We start from the raw sequence: 13,534 nt of genomic DNA, 5'->3' as shown, positions 1-13,534 counted from the left end.
GGACGTACCATCCGCTACCGCCTTTCACTCGGAAATTTAATCGCCTCAAGATATCTGATCGGGTCCCGCGGGTCCTGCAGGAGTTCCACAGGAATGCAGACCTCTAGTTCGAGCCGTTGGAAAAACTGAGTTTATGTGTACTCTCATTAAAGTCTGCGCTGCTTCTCACTTTGGCTTCAGTGAAAAGGGTTGGGAACCTTCAAGCGCTGACAGTTGACGACTCCTGCTTAGGCTTGTCAAAAGCCGTTCTCAAACCCAAGAAAGGCTACGTGCTGAAAGTTTTGACCACTTCCTTCAGGGCACAGGTAATTAACCTTCAGGCTTTCTCCCCTCCTCCATTTGCTTCGGATGAAGAGGAGTGGCTGAACATACTGTGTCTTATAAGGGCACTGCATGCATACAGTATGCCCGATGACACACGTAGGGGAGGTGGAGCACAAAGCGCTATATGCCAATTCAAATTGCTGTTAATTCAGAGATTGGTTACACCTGCGGTGATAACCCCTTTCATTCTCTTCTTTCAAGGAACCATGATTACAGTCATAACCTTATCTTTTCACAATGTGTGTCCTGTGAAATGTAAATTAAAAATGTCATTATGTCCCGGTTTCAGCTGTTAGGCTTACTGAAATTAAATATCCTCAATGTCCCCTGGTGAAAATATTATATACTTAAGCACACTTTATTCTTGGATGCTTCAGTATACTAAAGTGTATTGCTGGCAGACTATAAATTGGTATACTTAAAGTCTGCTAAATTGGAACAGCTAATTTTGTACTTAATGCGCTTTAGTTTGCTGAAAGCAGTGCTTTATAAGCAGTGCAACTAAAGATGTAAGTATACTTGGTTGTGCTAAAACTGAACTATTTCAAATATACTTTAGTACACTTTAAATATCTACCCTTGAATTTAATTTTTGAAATACACAGAACTGACTCAATTTAAAGTATAATTTTTTTGATGTTACAATTGCAACTTCGTTACACTGTATTAGTGTTGGACATCCATTAATGTTATACTAATAATATACTGCTTGCCCACACCACAAATGCTTTCAGCAGGCAATAATACAATATATACTTCTGGCACTTGCATTAGAAGTATTATAGCATGGGTATTTTTGGGAACAAAGTTGGGGGACCAAGCATAGTGAGTCTTATAACCACTGTTAATCCACAATGATAACATTATATTACAAAGTATTACATTAGGTCATACACAGTGCAACATAGGATCACAGCTATCTCAAACAACACTAATCTCAACCAGGGTAACTAAAAAAATAACCCCTTTTCATAACATAAAACAACATATTTAACATTAAGCTTAACTCGAAACAAAACAATAACACCAATTACTTTTAAATGTTAGTTAATAAAACCCCCCAAACAGTCCCCAAAACCTACACAGACCCACCTCATTAATTATGAAAATCAACAGCCATTAGCAAGTCCCCATGCAGAAACATCAACAGATGTTACAGTATATTCCTGGAAAGGACTATAATTCTGTGTAGTTTTAACACCTGACATTTTATTAAAATAGGTAAACGTGCCATTTTGCCATTTGCATAAAGTGAATAAATGCAGACATCTGACTGGACCAACTTATCACTGATCTACAAAGGCCCCTGGCTTACTCTTTAACCCTTGCCTCTTCAAGCCACACAATGTCGAATGCAACATGCTGCTTTAAAAATGGTATAAAACACAGGGCAAACTCTATATGCGTAATGTTGTTGAATGCAGACACAAACAACAAAAGACTGTCTGATTGAGACTGATTTAATAGATGCATAAAGAGGAGGAACCCATTCACGAGATCCTGCAGTCGAACCAATTCAGTGTGTTCCAGTAGTATCATCATCAGTGGCTTAACAGACAGCATTTTATTTTGTTCGAAAAAATGTTTGAGCAGCAGTGTGTATGAACTGAAAATAATGACAAGCACATAGTCTCTCTCCGTGGAAGCAGATTTAAATATTTTTAGTTTGATTGCATCAACATTCGAACTGTGTAAGGGGACAGTTTTTGACTAATATTTATGTAGATAAATAACTATATTCACAGTGATTTTGACAATTTTGGAAGCTGGTCTGGTCTAAATTGGGTGTACAACCCACTCTGCATACTGACTATGTAATGTTGTTGCAATGATGTCACAACCAGCCGCCCTCTTCAAAACTGGTTCTGGTGCAGTGACTGCTGCACATATAAATTTAGTATCACTCTTCTGTTTTAAGGAATGTCCATTGTTCAGTTAAAAAACTACTCAAAATCATGTTTTAATTATCATTTTTAAATAAGTTTCCAGCATTAGTGACTTCTTGTCATAAGACATCCGAGTAATACGATTTTGTTCTCTGCTAATATGATAACAGTATGTTGAAATGCAAATGAAACATGCAGTCTTAAAAGTTATCAGAACAGACATGGCGTAATAAAATATACATTATATAGTATATAATAGGAAAATATTTTTAAGTCATATTACTAATATTTTTTGTGCTTGAAGAACATCATTATGACAATTGCTTTTAACACTGTTCAAACAAGTTGTAGAATCATAAAACTAGAAAATGGATATAAGCACCTAACCAGTGTACTTTCTTAAAGTACACAATATTTGAACTTAATGTATACTTTCCTTAATTGCATTTGTAAAGGCTATACTACTTTTCCACTTCATCTGTAGTGGTCAAAGTTTCTCCGTGTGCATTTGAAGAAAACGTGAAATAAGTGCAATTATATGGTAAATTAGTACATAGATATGTTAATGTGTTTGTAGGATACTTATCATGAAATAAATGTATTTTAAATACAATTTGGTATATTACTGACTGTTTACAGACAAGGAAAGTTGTTTCTTTGCTAGTGCATGTTGATTTGCAAATACTTTCTTACAATGTATATGGTTACCCTGAGAATGACGTCACACACTTGTCGCTGTTCTCTGTTGTCCTGTCAGCCAGCACAAAGGGAAATACCCAAATATCTCTCCATTGAGTACTGAGGTATGTTACAGCCAGAGTGAAGCAAGAACACATGTTAAAGAGGGTGAATACAGGTTAATTTGGCATTAGTGTTGTTTTAAAATGAATTCCAAAGGGTTTTATCCCCTTAAACAATACAATTTTAATGACTAAAGATCTCCACTACACTATACAGAGGGAAAAAAATAATAATTATATACAAAAACTTCAAATGCGTCCTCAAACAATCATAGAACCCAAATCACAATTGTCCAAGTGTGACAAATTGTCAACTGGCAAACTGTGACACCTTCATTGTCAAAGTGGGGCACCTAGTTCTTTTCAAATTTAATTATAAACGTAATCATAATAAAATGCACAATAACTTTATCTTGTTAGATTCACAAAGAGTTATGTTAACATCCATTAAAAACTCTTTTGTTTTGATTTTGAAAAGATTTGATCTCTACACACTGTATATGGCACACATCATCCTCTCTTATCCCACTGATTTAACTTCCTTTCTTCCTTTCTTTCTTTTTCTTTAATTCTTCCTTTTACATTTACTGTCTTTCTTCAATGCCACTGGATTGTGAAATACATGGTTTATTATCATAGTGAATGGGTCAACATAACAATAGAACTAGCTAACAAGCTACAGCATCTTAAAAGCAAATTTAGGAAAATTAATTCTCCTTTTAGACTGAACTATAGGGTTAGGAATAAACTTTTACTTTACCTTTTTGAATACGTCAAGTGGGAGGATGCGTGAATGAGCTTCTCTCATGAATGTGCATAGTACAGCTGGGTGGAAATGAAGCTTTTTGGTGAATAAGGATGTAATTTTTGCTAAGGACTGATTGCATTGCTTCAGAAGACATACTGTAGATTAAACCACTCGAGTCTGCCCCTATCTTTTTGGGGCTTTAAAGTGTTGGACCCCATCAAAAGCATCATACATCTATGGAAATGTTTTTATTACATAATCATTTATTATATCTTCATTTCATATCATCTTTGTGTTCTGCAGAAGAAAGAAAGTCATACGAGTTTGAAACAGCATTAGAGTGAGTAAATTATGAGACAATTATCTGTTTTGGGTAACCTATTCCTTTAACGCATTGGACTTCTCGATTGCAGAATCTAGATTGCAGAACCCCCTGTCCAAACCCTGAGTACCGGTTTGAGACTTTAAAAATCTGGTTGTAAAATGCCGATAAACGCACACCTGTGACCACATATTCTACATTAATGGATCAAGTTGCTATGTTGCTTGACAACCGTGAATAGCTTACAGTTCAATTAAATACAGGTGAACAATTTAATTATTTGTTGAATAGTCCTGTTTTATTGTATTGCTGTTGGCACTGTTTCAAAAAAGCAATAAACCGTCACATGCTGTGTTTTACAATGATTGTACCAAAGGTATTAATGCTTAGTGTCATGCCTAAAAATATTCAGAATACAGATTTACAGAATAAAATCACTGTAAAGCATGGCTTCTCACACAACCTTATTGCTTAAATGCATTTCAATGTTTGCTTATGATGACATCCACTTTGCATCGAGACTTAACACTTTTTGGATTGTGTGTGCATTGCTTTTATTACGATATGAACGGTTTTGAACACTGCAAAAGAAAATGACAGAATAAGACTTCATATGCTAATGGTAAATGGAGCAAATGCATGTGAACACGAAGGTGTAATTTGAGTGCATGCACCAGAGAAGACAGTGGTCTATAATTACAACAGCCAGCATGGTCAAAATGCAGCCAAACTGTCTGTTAACTATATTACAGCAATACTGTAGTTAATGCAGACTGCATACCCAGATGCCACTGGTACTAGATGCATTAGTGTAATCTATTAAAGCCTGCTCTGTAATATCCTTTTCAATCAGACATACTTCATAATATTTACAATGAATCAAGACCACTATGTGAGATGTCATAGAAGATATCAGTGATTAAATAACATTTGTTTTTAACTCTACATGGGAGCACTTTAACTTGGTTTCATACAATCTTCAAAAACATTCAGTTTAATACAAGTAATTAAAGTCCCTTTCAAGGCAAGTCAGTCCACTCAGCGGCAATCTTTTAAATGCTCCCAGGCAGGCTGGGCACTACTGTATTTGTAAACAAACACCATAAAAGTGCAGCTCCTATCTATTAGAATGGGGAAAGACTGAAATATCCATAACAGTTGGTCAAGATTATGATCAAAGAACATATTTCAAATCAGCAATAAAATCTGACAACAATGGTATTATAAAATATGCTTATTTAGCTCAGATCACGCTAAAAAACAATACTGTTCAGGCTTGTTCAGCTAATGCACATGCGCGTTCTCAAGTTGTCTGTATTTAAAAGGTGATTGGCTCTTCTACCTAAAAGGTGGGACTTCCTTATCTACATCCTTTGGTCATTGGGTGTTCCAATTTCTCCCATTCATTTTTATAGAAGTGGTCCGAATCTGCTACACTGTCTCTGTTTAAGGATAATTGTTTATTTTGTTTTTTCGATTTTAAAATACTTTCTTATATTCCAGCTCAATATGCAGAGACTATTAGTAGGCCATTTGTGAGTTGATTTTCCTGAAAAGACTAAACACTGTGGCTCTGTGGCACTATCAAAACACTGTTCCGTTCATTTAAGAATCCCAATATAACATTATTGATTCAACAAGTGGTGTGAGTTTTGAAGCAGGACTATCTGACCAATGACAGTGACCACTGGCCATTTCAAAACCTTTCAAAACCATTAAAAAAATTGAAAACAAGGAACTGTTTCATCCTTATATTTGCAATTCCATTTGGTGGCATTAGTGGCACCAAAATTATACACTTCAGCTTTAAATCAGAACAAATCTTTAATCATAACTTTGCTGTAATGAAACACTGTTAGAAGCGTAATCCATATTCTGCTTTTGAAGTTTACAACCTGCCTGAATGTGCAGCCACTTACTTCTACGATGTCAGAATTGGTTCTGCTCTCGTGGGGCTCATTGTATTCTGTGTACTTGAGTAAGACCTTGTCCATGTCCGTGCTGGCGTACTGGAAGAGCTTATTAGAGCTGTTGAAGATTATCAGGGCTATTTCACAGTCACACAGAACACTGAGCTCATATGCCTTCTTCATCAGACCAAACTTCCTCTTCGTGAATGTTACCTAAGACACAAAAAATAGGAAAATATCAGAAAAACAATAACTTCTTAAAGGTGTATATGTGTCCTCCTAGTTGTTATAGATGTTTGCTAATGAATTCAAGTAACTTGATCAAGTTCTATTTGCCTATAAACTGGGTTGACATTTGTAGCTTTTCAATTATAAATGGTTACAACCAAAAGACACATCCAAACCAAAAGATACATAAAAAAAATACTCAGCTGTACAGAGAAAGTGTAACGTTGTTGGCTGCTGACAATGTTGGCAATGACGAAGACGTGAAGATGAAGAACCCAAGTGCAGTTTATTTATAAACGTGATAACCAGTAACCCTAACTACAAACGTGATTTAACAAAAACATTCAATACTTGACCACCACACAATGGAAAACATGAGGCTTAAATACATGGACATGGGGGAACATAAACCAATGAACAAACAGAACTCATAACAAGCTGATTAAACAATAAACCAATGAAAACATGACACATGAAAATGGAGGGAAAACAGACACCCCGCTCCCGACATCCCAACACATAAACAAAACACGTAAAACATGACATAATTCAAAGTTCTGTAGGGAGCGGGGGTGTCTTGAGGCGTGGGGCGTGGCGAGAAAGGGCGAGGAGCATGGGACCAGGGCAAAATCCGTGGGGGGTGAAGCCATGAGAGGCTCGAGGGGCAGAGCCATGGAAGGTGGTGCCGTGAGAGGCTCGAGGGGCGGAGCCATGGAACGTGGTGCCCGGAGAGTAGCCGAAGACTCGAAGGGCCAGAGTGGAGCTGATGGCAGGGAGGACCAAGGCGGTGCTGGAGGCTCGGAGGAGCAAGGCGGAGCTGAGGGATCGGAAGACTGAGGTGGAGCCGGTGGGACTGAGGACCAAGGTGGAGCCGTAGGGAAGGAGGTCCCCGGTGAAGCTGACAGATCGGAGGGACGAGGCGCAGCCAGAGGATCGGAGAGCCAAAGCGGAGCCAGGTGACCGACAGACCAAGGAGGAGCCGGAGGGACGAGGGACCCCGGCACAGCCGACAGGCTGAAGGACCATAGTGGAGCCGAGGGAACGCCGACCTGAGGCAATGTCGAGGGACCGACAGGCCAAGGCGAAGTCCAGGGCTCGGAGGGTCCAGGCGGGGTCGGAGGGCCGAAAGTTCCCCTTGCCTGCTCAGGAGAACTAAGGGTGGGTATAAGGGTGGGAACCATCTCCAGGTCCCACTGCTCAGGTGTGGCTGTGACATGGCATGGAGCAGGCTGAGGCATTGCGGTGACGTGGCATGGAGCAGGCTGAGGCATTGCTGTGACGTGGCATGGAGCAGGCTGAGGCGTTGCTGTGACGTGGCATGGAGCAGGCTGAGGCGTTGCTGTGACATGGCATGGAGCAGGCTGAGGCGTTGCTGTGACGTAGCATGGAGCAGGTTGAGGCGTTGCTGTGACATGGCATGGAGCAGGCTGAGGCGTTGCTGCGACTTGGCATGGAGCAGGCTGAGGCGTTGCTGTGACATGGCACTCTGGTTCGGCGGCGGCCATGACGTGGAACTCTGGCTCGGCGGCGGCCATGACGTGGAACTCTGGCTCGGCGGCGGCCATGACGTGGAACTCTGGCTCAGCATCCGCCTCCCCCACAGTGAACGAGGAACCAATGAACCGTAGGGCGAGGTCGATATATTGAGCCAGGCTGAGGGAACTGCGTCCACCAGGCATCAAAAAAGAAATGGACTCATTCAATCCAAATCTGAAACAGTCTTTGAGGGCAACCTCATTAAAGTCCACCTGGCAGGCTAGACCACAGAAGTCCTCGACATAGTCCTCCAGGGGACAATTGCCCTGACGAAGGCGCAGAAGTAAAACTGCTGGGTTCATGGGTGGTCAAGTATTCTGTAACGTTGTTGGTTGCTGACAATGATGGCAATGACGAAGACGTGAAGATGAAGAACCCAAGTGCAGTTTATTTATAAACGTGATAACCAGTAACCCTAACTACAAACGTGATTTAACAAAAACATGAACTTGACATAAACTAGACTTGACTATGGCATGGCTTGGCTTGACAACAAAACAACATTCACATCCATCACATTCAATACTTGACCACCACACAATGGAAAACATGAGGCTTAAATACATGGACATGGGGGAACATAAACCAATGAACAAATAGAACTCATAACAAGCTAATTAAACAATAAACCAATGAAAACATGACACATGAACATGGAGGGAAAACAGAAATCACATGACAAGGGAAACAGGAACTAAACATTTCAAAATAAAAGACATGAATCAACAGAATACACATGATAGAAAGCTGTTATACATTATGCATATAGTTACAAACAGGGCTGGTACTAAGATGTGGTCAATTATTTTACCTGATCTCATCAATAAAAATATTTTTGTTGGTGTCTACTAAACAAGATGGCACCGCAGATGGCTGTGTCGGTGTGGAGCTCTCTAGCGTTTTTGTTACTTTTGTTTGTTTGTCATGTTTTTTGTCACTCTTTCACAATCAGTTTCACCAAGGAAGAACTGCTGAATATTCGGCAGAGCATACCTGATCATTTTTTGCCAGTGTTTGATTATTCAGACATTTTGTTAGACATCTTATTTGGAGGCAAAGCGGTGCTCTACAAGTGATCCAAGAGACGCAAGCGAGGGAAATGCGCTGGTTGATCACATCACAGACACGGAGCAACAACACCTGGACTCACTTTTTTCTTGGGGATTTTAACAAAGCAAACCTCACAGGTGAACTGTCCAAATACAAACAACACATAATTTCCCCCCCCCACCCCCCAGAGACAGAAATATACTGGACCACTGCTACAACACTGTAAAGGATGCATATGCTCTATCCCACGTGCAGCTTTAAGACTCTCTGATCACTGTCTAGTTCATCTTCTCCCGACCTACAAGCAGAAACCAAAATCAGCTAAGCCTGTAGTAAGGACTGTATGAAGTAATGGACCAATGAAGCAGAGCTGGAACTACAAGCCTGCTTTGAATGCACTGACTGGAGTGTTTTTGAAGCTGCAGCCACAGACATGGACGAGCTCACAGATACTGTGACATCATATATCAGTTTCTGTGAGTATATCTGCATCCCTACAAGGACTTTTTTATCATTAAATAATGATAAACCATGGTTTTCAGCAAAATTCAGACAGCTTCTTCATGCCAAAGAGGATGCTTACAGATGTGGGGATAAAATCTTGTACAACCAGGCCAGAAACACACTGACTAAGAAGCTATTCTGAAAAGCTGAAAAAGCAGAGGCCTGAATGACATCACCAAGTACAAGACACCACCCCCTCGCTCTGTAGAGATTTAACAAATGACTGATGAACTGAATGTGTTTTACTGCAGGTTTGAACACCCAGTCTCACACCCCTCCCCCACTCTGATCTTCACTTATGGTCTGTGAAGAGGATGTGTGTCGGTCTTCAAGAAACAGAAGACTAGGAAAGCTTCAGGCCCAGATGATGTTTCACCTGCCTGTCTGAAAGTCTGAGCTGACCAACTGGCCCACATCTTCACACAGATCTTCAATACATCACTAGAGCAGTGTAAAGTGCCCTGCTACTTCAAATGCTCCACCATCTTTCCGGTCCCCAAAAAACCCAAAATCACAGGACTTAATGACTACAGACCTGTCGCTCTCACATCTGTGGTCATGAAGTCATTAGAGAGACTGGTTTTGGCCTACTTGAAGGACATCACTGGACCCCTGCTAGACCCCCTTCAGTTTGCTTACAGAGCAAACAGGTCTGTGGATGATGCTGTCAACATGGGACTGCATTATATCCTGCAACACCTCGACAGACTTGGGACTTATGCAAGGATCCTATTTGTGGACTTCCGTTCAGTCTTCAATACCACCATGCCTGATCTTTTCTCAACCAAACTGACCCAGATCTCCATGCCCACCCCAATCTGTCGATGGATCATCAGTTTTCTGACAGATAGGCAGCAGCTAGTGAGACTGGGGAAATTCACATCCAGGACCCTGACTGTTAGCACTGGTGCTTCTCAAGGATGCGTTCTCTCTCCACTACTCTTCTCCCTGTACACAACTGACTGCACTGCAAAGGACCCCTCTGTCAAGCTCCTGAAGTTTGCAGATGACACCACGGTCATCTGCCTCATCTGCGATGGTGACGAGTCTGCATACAGATGGGAGGTTGAACATCTGGCTGTCTGGTGCGGTCACAACAACCTTGAGCTGAACATGCTCAAAACAGTGGAGATGATTGTGGACATCAGGAGGAACACTCCAACATTGACCCCCCTCACCATCTTGAACAGCACTGTGGCAGCAGTGGAGTCTTTCAGGTTCCTGGACTCTACCATCTCTCAGGACCTGAAGTGGGACACCCACATAGACTCCATTGTGAAGAAGGCTCAGCAGAGGTTGTACTTCCTTTGCCAGCTGAGGAAGTTTAACCTACCACAGGAGCTGCTGACACAGTTCTACTTGGCCGTCATTGAGTCTGTCCTGTGTACATCTATAAATGTCTGGTTTGGTTCATCCACCAAATCAAACAGAAGCAAACTACAGCGGACAATCGGGACTGCTGAGAGGATTATTGGTGCCCCCCTGCCCACCCTCCAAGATCTGTACATCTCCAGAGTGAGGAAACGTGCAGGTAGAATCACTCTGGACGACACACACCCTGCCCACTCTCTCTTTGAGCCACTGCCCTCTGGCCAGCGCTACAGAGCACTGTATGTCATGTACATATTTAAATTCACTGTACATACCCCTACCTTGCGCATACAGTACTGTGCAAAAGTCTTAGGCACATAAGATGTTTCACAAAAGCATTTGTCTTAAGATGGTTATTTATATCTTCAGCTTTAGTGTGTCAATAGGAAATATAAATGTTAGACTCCCAAACATTACTTTTGCAAATGGAAAAGATTAGAATAGAAGAACAGGGAGACACCTGCAACAGATGTCATGGCCCCCACAAAGCCCCCCACTGAACATTGTGTCAGTCTGAGATTACATAAAAAGACAGAAGCAATTGAGACAGCTTAAATAGAAATAAGAACTGTGGCAAATTAAAAAGATGCTTGGAACATCCTATCTTCCAACAACCAAGAAAAACTGTGTCCAGGTGTACCTAGGAGAACTGGTGATGTTTTAAAGGCAAAGGTGGCCACACCGAATAATGATTTAGCTTTTTTATGTTTACTGGACTTTGTATGACATTAAGTGATAAATGAAAACTATTTATGTAATTATTTTTGAAGACATCCTCACTATGCAACAATTTTCACAAGTGCCTAAAACTTTTGCACAGCACTGTATATTACCACTTGCACATGTACACATGCCATTCTATGTTATACGTCCTATTATTTGTATATCTATTCATACTTACCTTGTTTTATATTCTGTGTCTCACTGTAATTTTCTGTGTGCACTTGTTTCTCCTATCACCAAAAAAATTCCTTGTGTACATGAGAACACTTGACAATAAAGCTCATTCTGATTCTCTGATTCTGTAACCTTGTGTAGTCATGTTAATTCAATGATGTTAAAGGGGTCATGAACTGCCTTTTTTATTTTGTACTGTTCTCTGAGGTCCACTTATAATGTTATCAAAACTATAATGTTAATATAGTTCTAAATTATAATGTCACATCAAAAAACATCATAATTTAGAAGTAATAGGCTATTTTCTGTCCTGTTTTGACCCCCCTCATCATAACACACTGTTTGAATAGGCGTGGCGGATTGCAGACTCGGAAGTAAACGCCCACTGGTATGATTGGCTAACAGTTTTGCATATTTAAAAAACCTTTGCTTCTATGATAAGGTCCCAAAGTTCCAAAGGACAGCTGTGTGCCCACTGATGTAAACTTCTGCATGTATGTTTGACAGCCTACATCCTTCATAGATGGACACTCCTGTGATTTAGGTTACAAACGCATAAATACTCAGTACATATCAAACGATCTGTAATAACAGACAAAGCAATTGTGACCACCTAATAAAAACAGTTACTCACACTTGTGTGGTGCGACATTACTGTCGGATCCAATATAGTCAGCACAGCATCGTCTTTTAGTTTCAATCTTTCTGAAAATCCTGCATCGAATTGTGCCTTGTTTGTAAACGAATCCGCGGTAAAATGAAGTGAACAAAGGACCAAGTTCTTACTGATGTGGTCTGGAACTTCATTAAAAATAAAGTTCATCCACTCTTTCCTAATGTTGGGATCAGAAGGAAGGCAATGCAAAGACTGTGTTTTTCCACAACTTGGCAATGCACAGCATCTTGTTGTCTTCGGAGCCATCTTTATCGTTTGGTTTCTGCGTAGACCTGCGTTTGCCTCTCTCGTTATTTACCTACTACATGCGTGAATCAGTGGGCAGGGCTAAACAGGCAGTGATGTAGAAGCAGGCATTGATCTTCTTCTGTGGAGGCGGTGTTTAGCCACACTATTACGTAATAAAGTGGCACATTCCACATCCTGTCGTTTTGGCAGATTGGCTTCAATATAAGCTGTTTTTAGACTAACGAGAAAGTTTTGAGTTCTGAAACTTACAGGATGTTTTTATAGTACAATGACCTGTTAAATGTCAAAAGATCAAGGGAATTTTGATTTCTCAGTTCATGACCCCTTTAAATTATATTTTTGTCTTTTTGAAAAATGTTTTAGATGTTAACACATGAAACGCATTATATATATATATATATATATATATATATATATATACTTAAAAATACAGAAATACTTAAACCAGCCCGTCTGGCACCAACAATCATGCCACGGTCCAAATCACTGAGATCACATTTTTCCCCCATTCTGATGGTTGATGTGAACATTAACTGAAGCTCCTGACCAATATCTGCATGATTTTATGCACTGCACTGCTGCCACATGATTGGTTGATTAGATAATCACATGGATGATGGTTGGTGCCAGATGGGCTGGTATAAGTATTTCTGTAACTGCTGATCTCCTGGGATTTTCACACACAACAGTCTATAGAATTCAGTGAGCAGCAGTTCTGTGGATGGAAATGCCTTGTTGATGAGAAAGGTCAGACTTCGAACTGACAAAGTCTACGGTAACTCAGATAACCACTCTGTACAATTGTGGTGAGAAGAATAGCACCTCAGTATGCTATTCTGAGATGCGGGTTGGCGCTGTTTTGGCGGCACGAGGGGGGCCTACACAATATTAGGCAGGTCATTTTAATGTTGTGGCTGATCAGTGTATACTGTGTGGCTGTGCCCAGCTGTCAGGGTTGCCACATCTTATCATGCTTCCTGCCAATTATCACCCCTCCCTGAGGAATCTCAAGCATAAGAGCACTTCCATGCTAAAGGCCAGATTCTTACAGCAGTGCATGTAACTCTAACTGAGGACAAGCTCTTTTGCATGG

At 40.6% G+C, this 13,534-nt stretch overlaps 1 protein-coding gene across 1 annotated transcript in view; it reads right to left on the bottom strand.

Moving 5' to 3' along the window:
• Positions 1-13,534, bottom strand: part of LOC127444855 (myocyte-specific enhancer factor 2A-like) — a 68,332-nt gene that overhangs the window by 26,708 nt on the left and 28,090 nt on the right. The window contains exon 3 of the mRNA XM_051704443.1: positions 5,940-6,143. Coding sequence (XP_051560403.1) covers positions 5,940-6,143 — 204 coding nt within the window. The remainder of the gene's footprint in view (positions 1-5,939; positions 6,144-13,534) is intronic.

Source organism: Myxocyprinus asiaticus, chromosome 1 (genome assembly GCF_019703515.2).
Source record: "Myxocyprinus asiaticus isolate MX2 ecotype Aquarium Trade chromosome 1, UBuf_Myxa_2, whole genome shotgun sequence".
Taxonomy (NCBI): domain Eukaryota; kingdom Metazoa; phylum Chordata; class Actinopteri; order Cypriniformes; family Catostomidae; genus Myxocyprinus; species Myxocyprinus asiaticus.
The sequence above is the reverse complement of the archived record's forward strand: the minus strand, read 5'-3'. Positions and strand labels throughout refer to the sequence as shown.